This window comes from Caenorhabditis remanei, chromosome X (assembly GCF_010183535.1).
Source record: "Caenorhabditis remanei strain PX506 chromosome X, whole genome shotgun sequence".
NCBI lineage: Eukaryota > Metazoa > Nematoda > Chromadorea > Rhabditida > Rhabditidae > Caenorhabditis > Caenorhabditis remanei.
Window position 1 is genome coordinate 19,035,253 of NC_071333.1, and position 17,380 is coordinate 19,052,632.

General features: G+C 38.4%; 6 protein-coding genes across 6 annotated transcripts; 2 read left to right on the forward strand and 4 right to left on the reverse strand.

Moving 5' to 3' along the window:
• Positions 1-850: 850 nt before the first annotated feature.
• GCK72_025841 (uncharacterized protein) lies at positions 851-1,422 on the reverse strand (the record flags this gene model as incomplete). The annotated part of the gene is made up of 2 exons (XM_003105601.2): positions 851-1,016; positions 1,349-1,422. The coding sequence occupies 2 exons, from the start codon at positions 1,420-1,422 to the stop codon at positions 851-853; spliced, it is 240 nt and encodes a 79-aa protein (XP_003105649.2).
• Positions 1,423-2,666: 1,244 nt separating this feature from the next.
• GCK72_025842 (uncharacterized protein) lies at positions 2,667-3,140 on the forward strand (the record flags this gene model as incomplete). The annotated part of the gene is made up of 3 exons (XM_003105595.2): positions 2,667-2,822; positions 2,869-2,961; positions 3,009-3,140. The coding sequence occupies 3 exons, from the start codon at positions 2,667-2,669 to the stop codon at positions 3,138-3,140; spliced, it is 381 nt and encodes a 126-aa protein (XP_003105643.2).
• Positions 3,141-4,167: 1,027 nt separating this feature from the next.
• On the reverse strand, positions 4,168-4,392 carry GCK72_025843 (uncharacterized protein; the record flags this gene model as incomplete). Its single annotated transcript, XM_053736511.1, has 1 exon — positions 4,168-4,392. One exon carries the CDS (start codon positions 4,390-4,392, stop codon positions 4,168-4,170), a length of 225 nt encoding a protein of 74 aa, XP_053580077.1.
• Positions 4,393-5,422: 1,030 nt separating this feature from the next.
• On the reverse strand, positions 5,423-5,959 carry GCK72_025844 (uncharacterized protein; the record flags this gene model as incomplete). Its single annotated transcript, XM_003105579.2, has 3 exons — positions 5,423-5,557; positions 5,608-5,710; positions 5,841-5,959. The coding sequence occupies 3 exons, from the start codon at positions 5,957-5,959 to the stop codon at positions 5,423-5,425; spliced, it is 357 nt and encodes a 118-aa protein (XP_003105627.2).
• Positions 5,960-14,166: 8,207 nt separating this feature from the next.
• On the forward strand, positions 14,167-17,380 carry GCK72_025845 (uncharacterized protein; the record flags this gene model as incomplete). The annotated part of the gene is made up of 8 exons (XM_053736512.1): positions 14,167-14,262; positions 14,419-14,575; positions 16,662-16,719; positions 16,765-16,885; positions 16,929-17,003; positions 17,052-17,139; positions 17,191-17,290; positions 17,344-17,380. The coding sequence occupies 8 exons, from the start codon at positions 14,167-14,169 to the stop codon at positions 17,378-17,380; spliced, it is 732 nt and encodes a 243-aa protein (XP_053580078.1).
• Positions 14,348-15,163, reverse strand: GCK72_025846 (uncharacterized protein; the record flags this gene model as incomplete). The annotated part of the gene is made up of 1 exon (XM_053736513.1): positions 14,348-15,163. The coding sequence occupies one exon, from the start codon at positions 15,161-15,163 to the stop codon at positions 14,348-14,350; it is 816 nt and encodes a 271-aa protein (XP_053580079.1).

Consider the following 17,380-nt stretch of genomic DNA (forward strand, 5'->3'; position numbering starts at 1 on the left):
AGAAGTGTGAATGGTGTTTTTTCAAAGAAAAAACTGGGTTTAAAACGTATGGTAGTTTGTAGAACACTGAGTCTTCCTTGACTTTTTGAACTTTAGTTTTCAAAAGTATAGATGAAAAAAAATGTTTATTACCTCGTATTTTCTGTTTATATGTATATTTGTACAACTCGAATTTCAAATATTTTCGTTATGACTTTCTAGTTTGTTATATTTATCATATGATATGTATATACTTCCAGCTTCTTCGTTTTTCTAGGTTCTGGGTTTCCGCCTGCAAAAAACTGCGCCACAACGAAATACCTTCCTTATTTTGAATGTAGTCTTGTCAGCCTGATGAAAACACATATGCGTCCTTTGGCTCTATTCCAGTTCAGATGTCTTTAAAAACTCACACGTTCCAAAAAATCAGTTAAAACACTTACACGTCTTTTCAAGCCCAATTTTTTTCCAAAAATTAAAACCTTCTTTTAAACGTTCAGACGTCCCAAAAAACATTTGAACCCCTCGAAAAAGGCTCGTGGTTTCCGCCTGCAAAAGTGGGAAATGCGTCAAAACAAAACACCTTTCTTTTTTTGCCTGTATGCTTGTCAACCTGATCAAAACACATATGCGTCCTTTCTTTTATCTTATCTCCTCGACGGCAGCCGTATCTAAATTGTAGTGGTGGCGCTTTCATCTGGTTCTCAAGCTCGTTTGGTTCAACTCACTGCCTATGTATATATATATATGCTCATACTAAGAAAATGCTGCAAAACGCAGAATAACATCGTTTTACAGCGGGAAATGTTGTGGTTTTAGAAACAACTCGATATTTACAAGTCTGACATCTTTATTCAGTTTTCAAAAAAAATTAGAAATCAAAATCGTCGAGATCCTCGTCGACCTCTTTGCAATCGCAGATGGTGCAGCAGATCTGAGCAAAGTAGGCACAGACGGAGAAGACGCTGCAGATTGGTTGGCAGAAGAAGCAACGTTTCTCCGGTACTAGCTCCGGCTCCAGTGGAGCTGGGAGATAGCTGAAAATTTCTGTTATTAAGAATCCTAAAATTTGAAATCGATCAATCGGAGCCCCTCGCGCTATTGTAAATCACTACTTTCCACTAGAACCCGTCTATTCTCCATCCAAAATGCCGAACAAATTTGAAACTAAATTTACCTTCCCGTTGCTCCAAACTCAAATTTCTCCCTCATAAGAAAAATGTATCCGTTTTCCATGCACATGTTGTTTCATGCCTCGGTGTGTTTAGTTTCTCATGTAAGTTATCATTTTTTCCTATGACTGAAAAGGTAAAACTCTTCTATGAAACTAAAGCTATTCTTTAAACCACTACAACTTGTAATCACTCACACATAATCTTTCAATTCCGGTTGAGTTGTGTGGACCTTATCCAAAATTGGTTGGTAGCTCGATTGGGAAGACATGTTTCGAAAGGAGGCAAGCTGGATGAAAAGCCAAATGTAAAATGAAAAGAAAAGCAGGAAAGGGCTGTGTGGGGGAATGCTCTCGCATTGTATCCAAGCAACAGTTGTTGTTTTCTCGTATTCGAATATGGAAACGTACATCATTTGATTTATTTGAGTGCCCGTGTTGGGACACTCTGCTTACAAAAAAGACAAACAAAGTGTATGAGAAAAGGAACAAGTGACATCACCAACTGAAAAAAATAAATAAACTATAATGAACAACATAATTTCAACTAGAAAAACTCACATATACCAGTGGGGAACCTCGAATTGCTTCTCAACTAGAAAAAGTAAATACTGTAAGTTGAATGGAATCAAAATAATGGTTTCAAAAAAATGTAACTTCAAAACGTGATCTAGAATTTGATTTCCGTAGTACTGATTAAGAAATTCGAAACTTCTGACGCTTTTCTGGAATGACCAAAAACAGATTTTCATTTTTGCAGTTGACCATATGCAGTAAAGTGATTTCTCACTCAGATTGAGCCTCTCCAACGGAAAAATTGATAGATTGTTGAGATATGTACCTTGATTGCCTACTTTTTAGGCAAGGTCCGAACAAAGAAATAATTATATTTACAGTGATAATTTAGAACTCAAATTTAGAATTTTTCAAGTGCTCCATTTTTCAGCATTATTAACTCTTTATTATGTTACAACAAAAATCGAACACCGTAAAACCTGTAGTAGAGGTGCACTCGCAAAAAAGAGCTTGGAGCATCGTATCTCGGCTGTCTTTAAAGCTAAAAATTCAATAGAAGTATTATTCTACGAATATGAAGAAATATTTCGTCAGTTAGCAACTTTTTGATATTTCTTCAGGGAACTGAGATATACCGCTGCAAACAGGTGCGCCTCTATTACAGGTTTTACGTTAAATCAATAATTATTAAACTTCAATTTATATATTTTTTTCAAAATTTAGGTCATCAGCATATCTTCCTTAACAATTCATTATTCTGTATTTGTATAACCTCTTGGCATTATTGAGTCATAAAACAGATACTACAAGCGGTGAAGAGACATGGACAGATGGGAGGTAGACCGCGCAATTTCACGTTACTGTTTTCATTAACTCTGCTCCTGGGAAAAAAGACAATAAACAGGATGCATTGATTGGAAAACCTCCATTCACTCCACTTGCGTCTTCACTACTCATACTCTCTGTACCCTTATTGAGTGAACCCTCATATTCAATAATAATGTCTACTCTTACAATTATCGAAGAAGAAGAAGAGATTTCCGTTGAAGAGATCTCTGAAACTAGGGATTCGGAAAGTAAACTTCTCTTATCGGATGAAGAACTCCGTGATGTTTATGGAAAGAAAAGATCTTTGGAAACTTTGTTGATCCACCCGGTGAGTTGTTCATTTCAAAAAATAATCTCTTACAAATTGATTTCAGAGAGCGAAAACTGTTTCCTTGCAAGGATATATCAACATGCTCACCACCTACTACGACGCCTTCATCTCGTATCAAGTCTTGAAACATACTAAGGTAAGTTTTCCATCATAATACTTTGTCTTTAATAATCCAAATTGCAGAAAGAAAGAGAGAAGCTGGAAGGAAGCATGAAACGAATTGCAAACCTGGAGGATCTTCTAATCCGAGTTATTGTGAGAGAGGAGAAGCTTTTGACTGTTTTGGCAGAGCACAAGAAGCGTATGACTCAATGAACAAATGATAACTATCTGATTGTTTTTTCTTTAATGTGAAATTCTAAGGTTTTATTGTTTTCGCCAACATCAATAAATTTTTTTTAATATCATTGTCTTGTTCAAACAATATCGAATTTAATGAGAAAGTAGATTACATGAATGTTTATTAGACGGAGAGCAAAACGTGTGTGGTGACAGTGTGAATTTGGTGTGGTGACCTGCAAGGAGACCCCTGAGAACGTGTGTATTAGCTGTGTATACGTTTTCGATGTGAGAGGACAGGCTGATCGAAAAGACAGAAATACTTTTTCATATCCTATAGGATTATATAACACATATGTGAGAATCTCAGTCACGAGCCGGGCCGAAAAAATTAAAAGTTTTGAATTTTTTTGGATTTTTTTTTTGAAAAATGTAAAGTTTCTGACTAAAATTTAATTTCAATCAAAAAGTCAGTATGCATGAATGTAAACACTTTTACTCTAACTTTTCAAAAGCAATATTTTGTTAAAAAATGAGTGAAGTCTGCCCAACACTCACTCTCAAAATTGCAATTTGCTCTGACGAGTTCGAGTTCTTCCACGGAAACTTTAGAGTCATCAACTACTGGAAATTCCACTGAATCCAATAGTGTCTTCACTGGCCACAGGTAGTTTGCTTTCCGTTGCAGGCTCAAGCACACCAGGAACTTCCGCAACAAGCATGCTTGCCTCATTTCGACAACCAGCCCAGGACAACAGTTTGCTTGAGATCCCCAAACATTTTCCAAATACCTGGAATCGCCACTACCATAGTCCATACATCAAGTTACTCTGGAGGAACTGAATTCATTTTTACATCAACTGCTCCAAGATTTTTATTCGGTACCATTGGATTCATTATTGGAACATCTACTTCGATAACACCGTCAGGATCAACTGATACCATCAAATAGTGGATGGAAATTGACATCTGAACACATTGCAACAAAACTCTTGCTTTGAAAATACTTTATTCATTGAGTTAAACTGTTTAAAAATCTCTTCAGTTTTTGAGACGTTGCTGTTCACAAAGGATCATCACTGTTGTCATTCTTCGGATTAGGGCCGTACTCCTCACTGGAGGAGTTTCCAACTGTGTAGTTAGGAAGTGTACGTCCGCGGAAGTAAGGGCTGCTGTCGTCGTTGCCAATATAACGTTCCCATGGCAACTTGCAGACCTGTGAGAAGCAGCCATCGATTTCGGCAAAGAATGCCATGAAGAGGAATAGAGCAAGAAGAGTGAAGCGCATTCTTGATCCGGTTTCAAGACGATGAATGATACTTTTCACTGAAAGAGCTTCCTATTTATGTGGTATCGAGTCGGGAATATGGACAGTTTCTCATTTTCTGTTTGAGAACGAGTAGCCGACAAAGGACTGTTTCTCAACTGAGCATGAGAACTATACGATTTTGATCAGTGGTGTTCTAATGCTATCTGAGAATGTGATTTTTTGAAAGAACTTCAATTTTTATCAATGTAATAAAATATCAAATCAAGGACCACTGGAATTCAACAAGGAGCAGCTCGACATAGTGAGTTAGCTACAGCTAATCCAAAAACTGCAATAGACTTTTAAGCAAGGTCAAAAAATAACGTCAACCGAGTGGTACTGTAGTTTTGACCTCATTACGACATTCAGCGCTGCTTCTATTCTTATAGTTCTGTCTGTTTTAAAATGTTCTTCACAGCAGTTTATCACAAAAACATTAGAAAACATGCAACACTGAAGAAAAGAACATCTTAAAAACGGAGTGAGCCACTGTTTCAGCGTCTCATAAAGGATCACGTTGCCATAACGTCAAGTCGAGAAGTGGATCCTGAAATATACAGTACTCCGACGGGAATTTGTATGGTTTTTGAAACAGTGATAGTAGAAAAAGTACCTTGGCTTTTATTTTGCTGCAAAGTGTTGCAGATAGAGATAAATAAAACCTATTCGAAAATTAAATTACAACGCAATGAAGAAAACAAGAAATCAGAAAATTTTGAATAACACATTGACATCAAAATTAATTGTTTTTGTTTTTTAGAAGGGGCCTGGCCTGAGTTAACCGGGGATTGCAAAAAGTTACTAGGGTTTTCGATTAAAAACAAAGCACTAGTGCACAAAAGATGGAAAATTGCATTATCAACAATGTAAAGGTTTTCCATGACAACTTTGAAAAGGAGAATTTCAGGATTATATTGCGGAACTCTGCTCTCCTCCCAATGTTTCCTTAAAACTTCCATCGAAAAAAAGTCCCAACAAATGCTTTATTTATTCCAAATTATCAAGTTATTCAATCAAGTTGAATATTCTTGTTGCAAGTGATGTTGCCTACAGTATCGAATCTTGGAAACGAAACCTGCTGAACCTTCGATTTCATCCAACGGGAGCAGTTGTGAACAATGTTGACGTAGAACTCGTAGTCAAACTAAAGAATTGGAACGTTTTGAAACCACCACCTGTTTTGAAACCACTTACAGTAGGATAATCTCCAAACGCTGTCGCCTTTATATCGTATTTGTAGGGATACATCGTTTGGTCCAGGTTTAGTTCTTGAGGGAGGAGGAACTCTTTAGTAAGACTGAAAATGGAAATGAGGTTTTGTAAAGAATCAGGGACGTTTTGAAATTTTTCTGCTATAAAATATCTAAAACCGGTTGCCAGATGTCTTTAAAAGTTCCAAAATGTCCCAGTTCTGAAACGTCACTCACATATTGTGCTCCCACAACACAATCGATTGAATAGCGGGTGCATGGTGGTATTTGCAGGTGACAAGTCCAGTGAAATGGATGTAATCAGTCGTCGGAATCATCATCATCTGGTGCTCCATTTTTGGGTAACCACTGGAGAATTGAACGAGGAGGAAAACCAGAAAAATCGGGAAGAAACTATCCATTTTCCAGAGGAGAATGATAGAGGATAGAGGAAGCGGCCGGCGTTTTATACGGGCTACAAATTGAATTAGGACGGTCTCACAGGACGAGGAGGAGTCTTGAGAGAGATGAATTTGATTATTGTGGTTTTTGATGTAGTGGGAACAAAAAAGAATTATCAAAAGTTCGAAAACGGAGAGAGACTAACGCTTTGAAACCAGAGGTTTGGCAAGATGGCGCATCATATTGGTGCAAGAACTCTGTGAATACTGTTAGATGCTTGATTCGGGTGGAAACCACTAATGATGGCCATTGAATTCAATGAATTCCACTGATTCCGGAAAAATGAAAACTACCAACGGGGAGATATTATGAAGCTGAACAATATTTAAAGAAAAATGACCTGCAGAATAATTGATCCAGATGTTTTTATCTAATCGATTATGATCGAATTGTTAAGTCCAGAAGAAGTGGGTATTGTGGTTGCCTCTTTTCAGAACCCTGCGATTGTTTTTCTCTTGATCATCATCGGCTATCTAAAGCATGAAATTGACAGTTGTTATGGTACCAAGAGTGATACACCTTACCTCTTTTACTATTTCGTGGGATTCAATACGTTTATGCCAACCAAACTTTAATTCGTTTCGCTCATTTCGAAAAGTGAGTATGAAAGTACAAATATCTAGAGGAAACTAAACGATATATTTCAATATGAAATAGTATCAACAAATGTTTTTTTGTTGAATGAAAACTCGTTGGGAATATGATCAGTTCTTAGTAACGCCGAGGCACGTTCGGAACATCCATACGACCCGAAAAGTGAGTATGAAAGTACAAATATCTAGAGAAAACTAAGCAATTTATTTCAATATGAAATAGTATCAACAAATGTTTTTTTGTTGAATGAAAACTCGTTGGGAAGATAATCAGTTCTTAGTAACGCCGAGGCACGTTCGGAACATCCATACGACCCGAAAAGTGAGTATGAAGGTACAAATATCTACAGGAAACTAAACGATTTATTTCAATATGAAATAGTATCAACAAATGTTTTTTTGTTGATAGAAAACTCGTTGGGAAGATGATCAGTTCTTAGTAACGCCGAGGCACGTTCGGAACATCCAAACGACCCGAAAAGTGAGTATGAAAGTACAAATATCTAGAAGAAACTAAACGATTTATTTCAATATGAAATAGTATCAACAAATGTATTTTTGTTGAATGAAAACTCGTTGGGAAGATGATCAGTTCTTAGTAACGCCGAGGCACGTTCGGAACATCCATACGACCCGAAAAGTGAGTATGAAAGTACAAATATCTAGAAGAAACTAAACGATTTATTTCAATATGAAATAGTATCAACAAATGTTTTTTTGTTGAATGAAAACTCGTTGGGAAGATGATCAGTTCTTAGTAACGCCGAGGCACGTTCGGAACATCCAAACGACCCGAAAAGTGAATATGAAAGTACAAATATCTAGAAGAAACTGAACGATTTATTTCAATATGAAATAGTATCAACAAATGTTTTTTTGTTGAATGAAAACTCGTTGGGAAGATGATCAGTTCTTAGTAACGCCGAGGCACGTTCGGAACATCCAAACGACCCGAAAAGTGAGTATGAAAGTACAAATATCTAGAAGAAACTAAACGATTTATTTCAATATGAAATAGTATCAACAAATGTTTTTTGTTGAATGAAAACTCGTTGGGAATATGATCAGTTCTTAGTAACGCCGAGGCACGTTCGGAACATCCATACGACCCGAAAAGTGAGTATGAAAGTACAAATATCTAGAGAAAACTAAGCAATTTATTTCAATATATGAAATAGTATCAACAAATTTTTTTTGTTGAATGAAAACTCGTTGGGAAGATGATCAGTTCTTAGTAACGCCGAGGCACGTTCGGAACATCCATACGACCCGAAAAGTGAGTATGAAAGTACAAATATCTAGAGAAAACTAAGCAATTTATTTCAATATGAAATAGTATCAACAAATGTTTTTTGTTGAATGAAAACTCGTTGGGAATATGATCAGTTCTTAGTAACGCCGAGGCACGTTCGGAACATCCATACGACCCGAAAAGTGAGTATGAAAGTACAAATATCTAGAAGAAACTAAACGATTTATTTCAATATGAAATAGTATCAACAAATGTTTTTTTGTTGATAGAAAACTCGTTGGGAAGATGATCAGTTCTTAGTAACGCCGAGGCACGTTCGGAACATCCATACGACCCGAAAAGTGAGTATGAAAGTACACATATCTAGAAGAAGCTAAACGATTTATTTCAATATGAAATAGTATCAACAAATGTTTTTTTGTTGAATGAAAACTCGTTGGGAAGATGATCAGTTCTTAGTAACGCCGAGGCACGTTCGGAACATCCATGCGACCCGAAAAGTGAGTATGAAAGTACAAATATCTAGAGAAAACTAAGCAATTTATTTCAATATGAAATACTATCAAAAAATGTTTTTTTTTTGTCGAATGAAGAGTGAAAAGGGACAGTAGAGAATGTATGCGACCGACTCAACTGTGAGTAATTAATCGATATGGTATTATGGGAGATGTCTGTTTGTCATTTATTGTCCTTGTGACCTTCCCGCTAATTGACAGTTCGATAACCAGCTGTGACAAGTTGGAACGTTATATGTGATGATGCTATCGGCAACTTCATAGAAATATGTCCTATAAATAGTGTGAACGGATAACTCTGAACCCAGTTGACCTTTTTTGTATACCAGGGGCTGATTTTTTGATCTGCTGCGTCTGTTGACAAACACCTGCGAAAATCCGTTTCTGACTTGAAGAACATCCTCCAAACACGTCTCGCCGATACTTTGTCGTTTGAGGTGGGGCGCAGTTGTAATAAAAAAATGCTCGGCAAATACAGGTCCCCCGTGAACTAAATTAGATTGAAAAAGAAAACGGGTGCATTTATCACAATAAAAAACTTCCAAATTTTTTACAGACGCGCAAGACTCGCGCTATTTTGAATATACTCTAAATTGTATCTTGCGGAATTTCGATTTACAGCGGCGCTCTACCGTATTCTATCTATAACATGCCCACCATCTTGTCCACGGGCGAAACTAGGAGCAAGCGGTCAGCCACCGACGACTGGGTAACAGTTTTGATGTGTATATCAATTCAACGTTAGAAAAAGTGATGTAAACTACCGACCGGTTGATAAACATGCTTAAGATCTTCCATTCTAACCTCCCGTCTCCGTGTAGCTTTTGAGGACACCTAGGCTTCACGCATTGACGATTTTCGCGTTGGTGGAACAAAAAAATGTGTGCTCCAAGTAATTTCAATTCAAATCTTTGAATAATGGCACCTAAGACCTTGTTTTAGACTGGAAAAACCCAGAACAAATCCTCCAGATGTCTTTCATGTCTTTCAATTTGCATATTTTTTGGAACTGTGCAAACCACCGCTCACGGTTGAACAAATTCAATAAAAAAGGTACAACCAGCAAGATGCTGACCAAGTTCAAATCAATGGCAGTTTGATTATCTGTTGTTAAGTTTCACACATTCAATACATACACGTTAACATCGCCTAGCTGTTTTCTGTATCAAATCGTGAATTTGAAACTGGGATGTTTCATTTCTTTGGTGGAAGAACTTTTGAGTGATCCCAGAACCAAAAATTCTGTTATTCTTTGATCATCTCCAGCCTATAATTTTTGGCAGGTTTTTGTGAACATTTGGAAAAGTGAAAGAGCAATATTTATGGAAGAAACAAACCAGAACTTGCAAATGGCGTGAATTCTTTCATTTTTTGGACTGGAAGTTTGATCGGAGAAACCCGGAAACAGCGAAATCTGATGTGATATTATTGAGTTTTACGAAAAACTGAACATCTAAACATATCAAGAATTTCTGGAACTGTGAGTGACTAATTCCTCTTGAATCAATTATCTCAAAAATATGAAGTTTCTAGAATACAGTGCACGTCACAAATTTGCGCCACTCCCAAAATCGATGTTTTCGGAAAAGTGAAGCTTCGAATACTTTGGATTCCGTAAAATATATTGAAATCTGGCTGACTGTTCCCTTGATCTCTTGATGTTGATGTTCGAACCACTTCACAAGTCAGAACTATTAATAAATTCTCAACAATCACACGAAATATTCCAGAAAGAATGAAGTGCTTCAATATACTAATCCAATCCTTTGTACTCGTCATTATCTCGATCCTCTGTAACAAAAATAGAATTGTTTTGAGCAAAAGAGATCACATGTATCACGGTGCTCGAAGCCCACATACCGTGCTCACGTCACAACGTGTTCATCACCATCTTGTCCACGGGCGAAACTAGGAGCGAGCGGTCAGCCACCGACGACTGGGTAACAGTTTTGATGTGTATATCAATTCAACGTCAGAAAAAGTGATGTAAACTACCGACCGGTTGATAAACATGCTTAAGATTTTTCATTCTAACCTCCCGTCTCCGTGTAGCTTTTGAGGACACCTAGGCTTCACGCATTGACGATTTTCGTGTTGGTGGAACAAAAAAATGTGTGCTCCAAGTAATTTCAATTCAAATCTTTGGATAATAGAACCTAAGACCTTGTTTTAGACTGAAAAAACCAGAAAAAAAACAGTCTTTCATGTTTTTCAATTTGCATATTTGTTGGAACTATGCAAACCACCGCTCACGGTTGAACAATCAATAAAAAAGGTACAAACAGCGAGATGCTGACCAAGTTCAAATCAATGGCAGTTTGATTATCTGTTGTTAAATTTCACACATTCAATACATACACGTTAACATCGCCTAGCTGTTTTCTGTATCAAATCGTGAATTTGAAACTGGGATATTTCATTTCTTTGGTGGAAGAACTTTTGAGTGATTACTGAACCAAAAATTCTGTTATTCTTTGATCATCTCCAGCCTATAATTTTTGGCTATTTTTTGTGAAAATTTCCCTTGATCTATGTTGTGTTGATGTTCGAACCACTTCACAAGTCAGAACTATTAATAAATTCTCAACAATCACAGAAGTATCCCAGAAAAAATGAAGTGCTTCAATACACTAATCCAATCCTTTGTACTCGTCATTATCTCGATCCTCTGTAACAAAAATAGAATTGTTGCAAAGAAAAGAGATCACATGTATCTCGGTGCTCAAAGCCCACATACCGTGCTCACGTCACAACGTGTTGATATTTGATATTTTATTTAACTATTTAAATATACAGAAAATGTCACTGGAGGTCAGGTACAGTCCCTCACGAGACTAAACCTGAGAAAGGAAACCGGGAATAAGGAATTATAAAATAGGTGTTGGGCAAGGGGGAGGGAGAATAAAGAAAGAAAAAAAAATCAGAATCGTGCAATATTATTTACAAGAAGAGAGTTGAATTCCGATGGGCAAAGGAAATGGGGAACATTAATAGTTAAGGCATTCCAAATAGGTATTACAGTTGAGAAAAAATTAGAGCAATTAGGATTTATACAGATAAGAGACATTGGGCGACGGGAGGAGGAACTTAACCTGACATGGGTCTCAAGACTAGGAAAATATGAGGCGCCGATTATAAGATTGTATAAGAGAAGTAGTTGCGCTTTGAGCCTACGGTGGCGCATAGAAAAGAGGTCAAGTTGGGAGAGGCGATCCGAGTAGGAACAATAAGGTGTGTTACAGCGTTGAAGAATTTTCCGCGAAAAGAATCTGAGAGGAGTTTCGAGCTTGTGGGCTAGTTTAGATGATGAGGGAGGCGAATAAACGACGGAGCAGTATTCAACTAGAGGGAGTACATAAGTTTTGAATAGGAAGATATAAAATTGGGGAGAGTTGGATTTGAAAGATTTCAGTAGTTGTTTTGAACGGAGTAAGGCGAGAGCAACAGCCCGATTAATGTGTCTAGTGAACTTGAGATTAGGTTCTATTAATAAACCTAAATCCCTAACAGAATCAACGGAATCAATGAGGGAACCTCCAATAGTGTACGGGTGAGAAGAGTTTCGAGGTCCGAGACGAAGAAGGGCAGTCTTAGAGTGGGCCAGAGGTAAGGAGTTATCAGAAGCCCAAGACTCTACCAAGTCTATTCCCATTTGAAGTGCTAGAGGATCATGAGAGTAAAGCTTAATATCGTCAGCGAAAGCTGCGATACATAGCGATGAAATGTCAGCAAGTTTGAGCAGGAGATCATTAATAAAGACTAAAAACAGGAGAGGGCCAGAGACGGAGCCCTGGGGGACACCGGAGGGGATAGAAGCAGAGGGAGTGCCAACGAAGTCGTCAATCTTGACAGAGAATGTTCGATCAGACAGAAAATCAGTAAGCCAGGAAATGATATTACTAGGGATTCCGAAGCTGTCAAGTTTCGAAATAAGAAATTGGTGGTCCACTTGATCGAATGCCTTGCGGAAGTCGAAATAGACAACGTCAAGAGACTTGTGACTGGAGAGTAATAATCGGTATTCAGAGATGGAGTGGACAAGTGAGCTAGAGCAAGATCGTTTAGACAGAAACCCGTGTTGAAATCTGCTTATATTGCGGAAGAGATTAATCTTAATATAATTGCACAAGATACGCTCACAGACACGAGAAAAGGGGTCTGTGAGCGATATCGGGCGGTAGTTTTCAGGAGAGGTCAAGGATCCTTTTTTGGGAATTGGGATGATGATAGCGTGTTTCCAAGAAGCAGGGACGTGTGACTTAAGAAAAGAGTCAGAGTAGATGATTGACAACGGAATAGCGAGGGTGGTAGCGCAGTTACGAATGATATAGAAGTTGGCATGATGGGTTGTGAAACCGCAACGGGGAGGGACTTTACGAAGCGTGTTCTCGATGATCCAGGGAAGAAAAAGCTCAGAAGGGGAGATATTATTGCTAGAATTGTTCGACACCGGGATAAGCGAGCTGGAAGGGGAACAGTTGTAGTTGCTAAAAAATACAGATGAGAATATGGATGATTTAGCTGCGTTGGAGGATATCAGTTCATTATTGACGTAAAGAGGAGGTATTTTGAGGGAGGTTCTAGTACGCTTCTTGATAAGTAGTCGGGCGGAGCGGGAGTTGGGTGCCGATAAAATTTTTCGCTCCTCACTAACCATGTTGGACTTGATTCTTTTGGAAGTAGAAGCAATGAGGGTACGAAGTCGGAAGATTTGGTCCGCCGGAGGATTGGGAAGTTTTAAAAGTTTCGAGTATCTTTGACGAGCACGTTTGAGTTGACGGATAGAGAAGGAAGTCCGATGAGGTTTAGGAGGCGTGGATAAAGGAGTATGGGAGATGATAAAATCAGACAACATTTTAGAAAAGAGTGCAAACTTGTCAGTGGGGGAAGAAATAGAACTGAGGACTAAATCCCAGTCTACGTTAGCGATATCAGCGTTGAGGGATTTGAAATCACACTTCTTGTAATTCAAGCGATGTTCATTACGAAATGTAGGAGAAGTTGGCAAGGAGGCTGAGGAGTGGTTACTAACAGTAGTAATTAGGGAGAAATCAACACTGAAATGATCAGAGTTGAGTAATGGTGGCTCCTTAGAGATGTGGAGAATCGCAATATCAGGGGAAGAAAGAACAAGGTCAAGAATGTTGGAAGATGTGGCAGAAGTACGAGTGGGAAAGGTGACGTTCTGGTAGAGACCTTTAGACTGGAGGAATAAGGAGAATGGATGATTAGAGGATGGAGGATTCCAGGTAAGAGATGGGTAATTAAAGTCTCCTGCGAGGATGCAAGATTTTAGAGGGAGATATTCATCAAGATGATCAATTAGGGCTAGTGATTGAGCTGAGGAAGCGTCTGGTGGACGGTAGACTAAGAAGAAATTAAAGGGCGTAAAAAGAGTGGAAGAATGAACTGAAGGAGAGATAAGACAAGCTAAAATTTCAGATTGGTGAAGCGGGTAATGGTGGGACATGTTGATATCAAGGGTGGAAAGGGAGAGAGAGTTCTTATAAATAAAAGCAACTCCTCCACCACTATTTTTACGGTGAACAGTATTAGAACGGTCGAACCTGAGGATGGATAAGTCATGCAAGGAGAAAAGAGAAGAGGGAATAGTGTCGTCGAGAAATGTTTCGGTAAGAGCTAGAAGATGGTACCCCGAGGAGAGGAAGAGATCAATCAATAGTGAAATTTTAGCGAGCGTGGAAATGCCTCTTATATTGGCAAGCAAAAGTTTGAGACCCATGTCAGGTATTTTAGAAGTGGAAATATCAGGAGCTGGAGAGGAGGCAGGAGGTGAGGAACGAGATGAAACGTATGAGAGGTCTAAAAACGAGTGGGTAGGTCTAGAATTGGGGAAGGTCAAATGAGGAACGGGGCAAGAAGTTGGAGAGGGAGAAAATGAGGAGGCGGCAAATCGGGAGTCTAGAGAAAAGGAAGCGGATTCTTGTTGACGCGGTAATTGATATCAGACATGATGAAGATAGTCTTTCCAGCTTTCTTGTTCTCGTCGTAGACGTGCTTGCGAGAAGCACGGAGTGTTTCCCATTCAGGACGAGTCAGATCTCTTCGAGCACGTGGCTTCGACGGCATGGCAAGGATATCAGGGTTGGTACGACGAGCAATGTGGAATCCGTGTAGGAACGAGTCACGGTCGGAGCTGGATTCAAATTGAACTTTCAAAGGGCGGTACATTGACTTGCATTCGTGACGATGGATCTTGACTGGAACTGGAAGGTTGTTAGAGGATGCAAGATTCTGGAGAATGCGGAGTTGCTTTGTATCTTGCTCCTTGTCGTTGCGATCATCAGGGAAACGTTCGATGACAACCCGTGTAGCTTTATCGATCAATTTAGCGGCCTCCCGCGCGATTTCCAATTTATCCAAGTGATTCGGCGTGAAAGAGGAAACCTTTGGGACGGAATTGGGGTTGGCACCAGCATTCTTGGAAGTCACGGAAGCATAAGACGTGGGAAAAATTGATTGCGGGAATACTTCATCGAAAACAGGAGGTGCCAATACGGGAAGTCCAATAGGTGACATATCTGGAAGTGGCTCACAAGTAAGAGCAATTTTCTCACCGAGTGTTTTTGATGCAGATTCGATGATACCCGACCTCAGTTCGTTGATGATTGCAGTGAGCTTCGACACATGATTGAAAAGTTCCATGTAATCCGCGTAGGCAACGAATTGAGGTGGATCGTCCGGCAACGTATCAGTATGTTTCCGTTTCGACATCATTGGCGTAGATATTCAATAGTCGGAGTAATTATATCACAGATGAAGAATATAGGATAGATATCGAATAGAGAATATGTAGCGGGGTAGCGATCAATAATAGGGCAATGAGAGCGAAGGGGATGCAACCTCTCGCTAGCGAGAAAAAAAGGAGGAAATGAAAAAAAAAAAAAAGGAAAAAAAAGGAAAAAAAAAAGGTTCATTCTAAAACAAGAGTGTAGGCAACATTTCATGCAAAAAACTTGTTTACCACGAGTCAAAGCTAGAAACAAAGTTACAATAAGAAGAAAATGTTACAGATGTTTCAGATTTCCAGATGTTGGTGTACTAATTGTAAATGAATCATATCTAGAGCATTTTAGGGATTTTCAGTCATATAACCAAGTTGTTCATTACAAAAGTTCAACAAAAAGCAACCAGTCAAAACAGTAGACGATGACATGTTATGACGCACTCTCTGACTCGTTCGATCACCCATAGGCACACGAAAAAAGTCGACCATCTCCGATTTGCCTGTAATTTTGATCAATGATAGTATAAAGTGTCCTCAGCAAATTGGGGTACTTTGTGGCCGGGTCCGTCTCCTTGGTACCCACATTGTTACTCGTATTTCCACTAAGTTTCTCTAGTAGAAATGACTTAACACGAAAATATGATTTTCTCACAAGGACTCAAACGCAATACATATGGAAGGAGTTCTCAATGAAAAATGATTTGCAGAGTTGCAACCCAAGGCAACAGAGTAGTTTTGGAATACATCATTCTAAAGCTGAGACGTTATTGAACTTGAACTACGTCGAAATCACTGAAATTGGAAAAATCACTTTAAAATGTGGCAATTTTCTATCTATCTTCAAGTACACGACTACACGTAGTAACGTTTTAGGAAACTTCTTTCTCAGATACTGACTCCCGATTGTTCTACAAAACTCTTGCTACTTTTTCTGCAGTCGATTTATCTGTTTGCTGTTTTTTTCTGTGATGCACGTCATTCGTTGCCATAATTCACATTTTAAATCTACTTCGTCACCGTTTCTTGAACTTTTGGGTTCTGATTTGATGTAAAATTAGCTACAAAAATTGGATTATCCCAAATCCTCGTTTTACGCCATGCGTAGATTACATTTGACGTAATTCGCGTAATCCCTTGTCCTGGTTGAATGCTTTATCTCTTTCCGCACATATGCTCTTGATCATTTGGGTATCCGGTTTATGTGACATTTTAGATGTGATATCCCACGGCTATGGATTTGAAAAATCAGCAAACTCTTTATTCGCACGCCCACCTCTCTTTTCCGGACAAACCTACGTTAAACTTTTTGGAGATTAATCGAAACCAAGCCATTCTGACAAATCGTTGTTTCTTTTTTTTTAGAAATTCAAGTTTGAGTGAACAGTTGGGTGTCATGTACATATTCAAAATACCAAATGTTTTCTATTCTTACCGCTTGGACTGTATTACAATTTTCTTAATACGCTCACTAAATATAACGTTTTGCAGATTTAACGATCTTGTTCTCAAAACCCTCGAATTCGCCATGGCAGTTCCAGCTACACTTGTAAGTAACCCTCATTCCGTTTTTCTTGAAAATCTATGTTTTCAGGAAAACTACATATGGCTCCCTGTCAAGACCTGTGGTCAGTTCGCAATTCAGGAGTCAAAGGAGTTGCGAAGGAGAAATAAAAGAGATTCGGCTGAATGTTGAAATGAAATTGGAAGTTTTGGTAGGTGTAGTTTGTTAATTATGAAACATATCTGATTTTTAAGGATGATGATGGAGTCACCAGAGACGTGACAAAAAATTATGAAGGCCCTCCAAACAAAATATTCAATCTCGGAAAGGTTTGATTCTGTTGTCTATAAAGAAAATAATAACACTGTAATTTACAGGAAAGAATGATGTATTTGGATGAAGATGAAGAAAAACTATTCAAAGTCAAGATCAAATCCATCGAAGATCTCAGTGATTACTTGATAGGTGAGATTTTTTTATAGTTATGTTAGTTTTATTTTGTTTCCATGATTTTAGACTTTGGTGGTGGCGATCGCCAATGGAAAAAGAGAAAGGAAATCAAAAATCCGTCTTTGAAAAAACGATTCATCAAATTAGAAGACCGCAAAATAGTCCTGTAAGTTTTTATTTGTAACGAAGATGTATCGGAAATAGCATGATTTATTGCAGGAGTGCCAAACGTATCAGAATCCAAAGACAGTTGTGA